Source organism: Ranitomeya variabilis, chromosome 5 (assembly GCF_051348905.1).
Source record: "Ranitomeya variabilis isolate aRanVar5 chromosome 5, aRanVar5.hap1, whole genome shotgun sequence".
Classification (NCBI taxonomy): domain Eukaryota; kingdom Metazoa; phylum Chordata; class Amphibia; order Anura; family Dendrobatidae; genus Ranitomeya; species Ranitomeya variabilis.
The window spans coordinates 54,094,482-54,100,481 of record NC_135236.1 but is presented as its reverse complement, the minus strand read 5'-3'; the positions used below and the strand labels follow the sequence as shown (position 1 = coordinate 54,100,481).

The 6,000-nt window shown below is 39.6% G+C and overlaps 1 protein-coding gene across 2 annotated transcripts in view; it reads right to left on the bottom strand.

The window, feature by feature from the left end:
- Positions 1-2,548: 2,548 nt before the first annotated feature.
- The window catches only part of LOC143774427 (beta-1,3-galactosyltransferase 2-like), a 153,769-nt gene continuing 150,317 nt past the window's right edge, over positions 2,549-6,000 (bottom strand). For both annotated transcript variants that reach the window (XM_077262011.1, XM_077262013.1), the window contains one exon: positions 2,549-3,620. In XM_077262011.1, coding sequence (XP_077118126.1) covers positions 2,565-3,584 — 1,020 coding nt within the window. In that variant the 5' untranslated portion in view covers positions 3,585-3,620 and the 3' untranslated portion in view covers positions 2,549-2,564. The remainder of the gene's footprint in view (positions 3,621-6,000) is intronic.

Genomic DNA, 6,000 nt, shown 5'->3' with positions numbered 1-6,000 from the left:
TCTCTATTCTTTGTAGGTGGAAAGATTTGCAAAATTGTATCAAATACTTATTTCCCCCACGTTATCTCTACAAGGGGTTATCTTCTACTTCACTTTTCTGGACAATGTTTAGTCGAATTTCACTAATGTTTGATGGCCATCCTTGGCTCCCTAGAGGATTATTTGGTGTTGACTTAGCCTAGACCAAATTCTGGAGGAAAGACTGACAGTACTGCTCCTGAAGTGTACATGGTCAAGCAAAGGCCCACAGTCCTGACTTAATGTAGGCAAAAACCCTCGGAAACAAAATTACAATGGAGAACAAAGACCTTGATGCAATAAGGGAATATTTTATTATGATCCGGAAGCAAAAGAGGTCCAATGTTTCGATCAACAATGGTCCTTATCAAAGACACAAAAGGCCTAAATCAGATTAGAACAAGCAAGACAGCAGAATTATCAAAGGATAACATGTAATCAAATGCATTGAGGTATGAGGAATGGACACTTATATTGTAGAGGAGCTGGGTATGAGGTAGGTGTGGCTGTTTGCGGGCCTTGGGAGAGATTGCAAGGTCCTGGTGAGTATTTTAGTGCTGGGTATTTAAGTGCAGCATAGAACAGAGGGACTTCTGGTTGAAGTATAGAAATAGCTGTTATCAGGCCCAAACTTTAGGCCGCCTGCTTTATTCTCCAGCTTTGCAATACACTAGATCACACAAAGCCCATTGGGCCTTAAAACATACAGTATTGTAACAGCATGCAGACACTACTTTAATACACTACTACACAACATATAGTTTACTACAACCATGCAGCAGAGACCCGGCTCCTGTGAAGAAACGTTCTGTGCAAGCTTTGAGTGGTAATAGTCTTGCATACAATGCAGCACAGACTATTGAAGACTCATTAATTCATAGAAGAAAAAGCCATTGGGCTTTTATATCTTTGACATTGATAACATGATCATTACATAAGATAAATATTAATTTATCAAAAGTGTTTCGGATTAGTCGTCAGAGCGCGGGTTAAACAACCAGGGACAGTTTCAGTATATAGTCTGTGGTGGCACCCAGGAGTGCAGGGACTGTCAAAGGAGAATATAACTTAGAGAAGTTGGTGACTATGGACTAGGGAGATAGGTGGGTCAAGTAATGATCTCTAGAACTGGGCTTTACAGATTGGCCTGGTAAGGAGGGCACCAGCAAAAATCAATCAATGAAATTTGTTCACTACAGAATCACAGTCAAAATACTAGACTTTGTCCACCATTTCTTTTCATTGCGTATACAATGTTAAGAGAAATTCAGTAACACTGATGTGCTGCTTATCTATATTATCTATACATGGAGACCCTTTGTCATGTGATGTTTCACGAGGAAACACGCAATTCCTTGTAAAAAATGTTCCTGTTTTCTTACAGGAAAGAAATATATCTTGGTACCGTGTTAGCCAGTAGATAGAAAAATATTTAGAATTGAGAGTCCTCAGTGGTTGATACCTTTTAATGGCTAACTGAAAAGATGGTAACAAATTGCAGCTTTCGAGACTACATACGTCTCTTCATCAGGCAAAGACTAAAACAAATTCTGAAGAATCATATATTTATGCACAACATAGAATAGGAAAAAAAAAAAAAACAAAGGGAGAGGGGAAAAAAAACCATGGATAAGCCAGGTGACATGAAGCAGAATTACCATGGGTGATAAACAGTTACGTCCATAAATATTGGGCCAATTCTTAGATAAGGATTGTTTTATTGTCCTGTGACTAGGGTCTGTTGTGATGACCCCACATGGTCTGATGGGCAAGTTCCTTAGTTGTAGTTAGTTGATGTAAAAAGACATAAATCCGTGTGACACATTCATTCCTGCATTTAGAGTGTCAAAGGTCGTCATCAGTTTATATTCCCAGACTCTCCTGTCTCTCTGTGCTTTGAAATTACCTTTCAATACAAGTAATTTCATGTCCATAATGTTATGATTTGGGAGACAGAAATGGAAAAAAAGAATGGATCTACCTGTGGCAATACATTTCTGTCTCCCAAATCATAACATTATGGACATGAAATTACTTGTATTGAAAGGTAATTTCAAAGCACAGAGAGACAGGAGAGTCTGGGAATATAAACTGATGATGACCTTTGACACTCTAAATGCAGGAATGAATGTGTCACACGGATTTATGTCTTTTTACATCAACTAACTACAACTAAGGAACTTGCCCATCAGACCATGTGGGGTCATCACAACAGACCCTAGTCACAGGACAATAAAACAATCCTTATCTAAGAATTGGCCCAATATTTATGGACGTAACTGTTTATCACCCATGGTAATTCTGCTTCATGTCACCTGGCTTATCCATGGTTTTTTTTCCCCTCTCCCTTTGTTTTTTTTTTTTGTTTTTTTTCCTATACTATGTTGTGCATAAATATGTGATTCTTCAGAATTTGTTTTAGTCTTTGCCTGATGAAGAGACGTATGTAGTCTCGAAAGCTTGCAATTTGTTACCATCTTTTCAGTTAGCCATTAAAAGGTATCAACCACTGAGGACTCTCAATTCTAAATATTTTTCCTGTTTTCTTAGCAATTCTGAGATTTATTAGCTTGAAAGTCTGCCCATATATTCCTTAGCTCTTCACCAGAGTAATCCTGCACTCTGACAACCTTCCTAAATTTGCAGTGGTCATAATTAAGCCTATACGTGATAAATGCACCTTTAGGAGATTCACTAAGGGGAATGTGGAGCTCATACAAACAAATTCCCATAAAAGCATCTTCAACAGGGATGACCCTAATTTCTTGTGCCACATCATAGATTTTTTTTGCCATGTCAAGTGAAAATACATATCCAGCTCCAGAAGCATAGGGTGGGTAGGTATTATTTGGATAGATTTCCTTAGGTACATACGACTTAGAAGCCTTGTTCCTCACAGCTCCTGAGTTTTTAACTAGGGCTCCTGTCAAGTAATTTGTACGAACTGGTAAGTCGGGATAAAGAACATTATGAATTAAGTAGTCTACATTAAGAAACATGTCACTGTCTACCTTCAAGGCATAGCTGGCAGAAGGACAGAATTTGGTCACCCACTCCATACCCATTAATGTTTTTAGGGTCAAATTGTAATAGGTGTCCATGAAGTCTTGTTGTACAATATCCCCAAAAGTCGAACTTTCCTCTTCTAACAAATCCTGGGTTTGCTTAGGAGCAATATGAGGTAGACCCACAAGAAACATTTTGACCACCTCAACATCATAAATACTTTCATTACCCCATGTTTCTCGGATTGTGTGTCTAGACTCAAAATCCTGGCACCGAACAAGCACGAATATAACAAGGAAAGGCTTCTTGTTCTTGCACTTTTCCGGTTGATTAATGAGAAACTTGTATGGAAATGGGTACGGAGGAGCCAAGGGGTGCTTGAACGCCGGGTAAGTCAAATTATTCACATGTTTACTTCTCTCTTGCAATTTTATAGAACCTTTAATCCATTTGTTCATTATTTTTGTTTGGCTTTTGTAGTAGAATAAGTACCCGAACATGAACATAAGGATCAGGAAAAATAAGCTAAAACATTTCTGAAAGCAGATTCGTCCATTCATTTTCTCCTCCAAAGATTAGTACCTTCAACAGGATTTCTGTAAAAATGAGAAAAAGTGTTAAAAAACAACACAGAAATGATGATAAAAACATTGACATTAAATGGCATCCTTCTACATTAATTATATTCCCACCGTGTACATAATGATGAGAATTAAACAGAGGCCTGAATGCAGAATCTGGAATATTTTCTGTAGTCCACCATATGTCAGTGATGTAACTTGAAATTGTTGAGCCTCAACACAAAATCTTTACATTTCTAAAGAGTTTCCTCATCATGAGAAGGTCTTGATTAGTGATGAGCGAACGTGCTCTCCACTACTCTGTACTCGCCAGAGTATCACTATGCACGGTGTACTTGGCGAGCACTGAGTATTTCCGGGATTATTCGGTGGGAGCTCGAGTCTCCTCCTTTTAATTTTGGCGCTTTTTAGAGGGCCATTCAACTTGCAGAGATTGTCTGCCATGCACTGTAATACCGCAGCCATCTTTGTTGTGGTATTACAGTGATTGGCTGGCCACATAGCGTCATCAGGTCTATAAGAGACCTGGCACTGCCCTGCTCAAAGCATTCTGCTCTGGACTCAGCTAGTGTAGGGAGAGCTGCTGCTGAGATAGTTTCAGATTCTTGCTTTTATTAGTTAGTGTGGGTCTACTAGTGTTCAATCCACAAATCCTGATAAAACAACAGTACTTTTTAGGGCTATTTGGGGGGTATATAGATCTCACTGCATACCTCAAAAAGCTCCATTACTGTCTGCAGCTGCGTATTTTCTATATACAGTGCCTTGGGAAAGTATTTGGCCCCCTGGAACTTTTCAACCTTTTCCCACATATCATGCTTCAAACAGAAAGATACCAAATGTAAATGTTTGGTGAAGAATCAACAACAAGTGGAACACAATTGTGAAGTTGAACGAAATTTATTGGTAATTTTAAATTTTTGTGGAAATTCAAAAACTGAAAAGTGGGGTGTGCAATATTATTTGGCCCCTTTAACTTAATACTTTGTTGCGCCACCTTTTGCTGCGATTACAGCTGCAAGTTGCTTGGGTTAGGTCTCTATCAGTTTTGTACATCGAGAGACTGAAATTCTTGCCCATTCTTCCTTGGCAAACAGCTCAAGCTCAGTGAAGTTTGATGGAAATCGTTTGTGAACAGCAGTTTTCAGCTCTTTCCACAGATTCTCGATTGGATTGAGGTCTGGACTTTGACTTGGCCATTCTAACACCTGGATATGAATATTTGTGAACTATTCCATTGTAGATTTTGCTTTATGTTTAGAATCATTGTCTAGTTGGAAGACAAAGCTCCGTCCCAGTCTCAGGTATTTTGCAGACTTCAACAGGTTTTCTTCAAGAATGGTCCTGTATTTGGCTCCATCCATCTTCCCATCAATTTTAACCATCTTCCCAGTACCTGCTGAAGAAAATCAAGCCCAAACCATGATGCTGCCACCACCATGTTTGACAGTTGGGATGGTGTGTTCAGGGTGATGAGCTGTGTTGCCTTTACGCCAAACATATTGTTTGGCATTTTTGCCAAAAATTTCGATTTTGGTTTCATCTGACCAGAGCACATTCTTCCACATGTTTGGTGTGTCTTCCATTTGGCTTGGTGCAAACTTTAAGCGACACTTTTTATGGATAAGTTTGAGAAATGGCTTTCTTCTTGCTACTCTTCCATAATGGCCAGAATTGTGCAGTCTATGACTTATTGTTGTCCTATGTACAGACTGTCCCACCTCAGCTGTACATCTCTGCAGTTCATCCAGAGTGATCATGAGCCCCTTGACTGTATCTCTGATCAGTCTTCTCCTTGTTTGAGATGAAAGTTTAGAGGGACGGCTGGGTCTTGTGTTGTGAATTCCGCTCTTGGGCTCCCTCCGGTGGTTATAAGTAGCATTTTTGTGAGTTCTGCTCTTGGGCTCCCTCCTGTGGTTTTGAGTGGTATGGCTGCTTCTTGGATTTAGCATCAGCAGCTGTTTTCACTGATCGTCTTTCTGGCTCTGCTATATTAGTCTGGCCTTTTCCCTAATTCAATGCCAGTTGTCAATTGTTGAGCTTGGAGTCATGGCTCTCTGAGGATTTCCCTGTCACTCTGACCATTTCAGCAAAGCTAAGTCCTTGCTTGTCTTTTTGCAGTTCACTTGTTGTGGACTTTGTTCTTTAGCACTTTCTATGTTTTGCTCATTTGTCCAGCTTATCAGTATGTATCTAGTCAGCTAAGCTGGAAGCTCTGGGCAGCAGAGTTTGCCCTCCACACCTTTAGTCAGGTGTGGAGATTTTTGCATTTCTCTGCGGTGGACTTTTTCTAGTTTTTATTACTGACCGCACAGTGTTCTGTCCTGTACTAATTCTTTCTAGCTAGTAGTGGCCTCCTTTGCTAAATCTTGTTTCATACTACATATGTCATTTC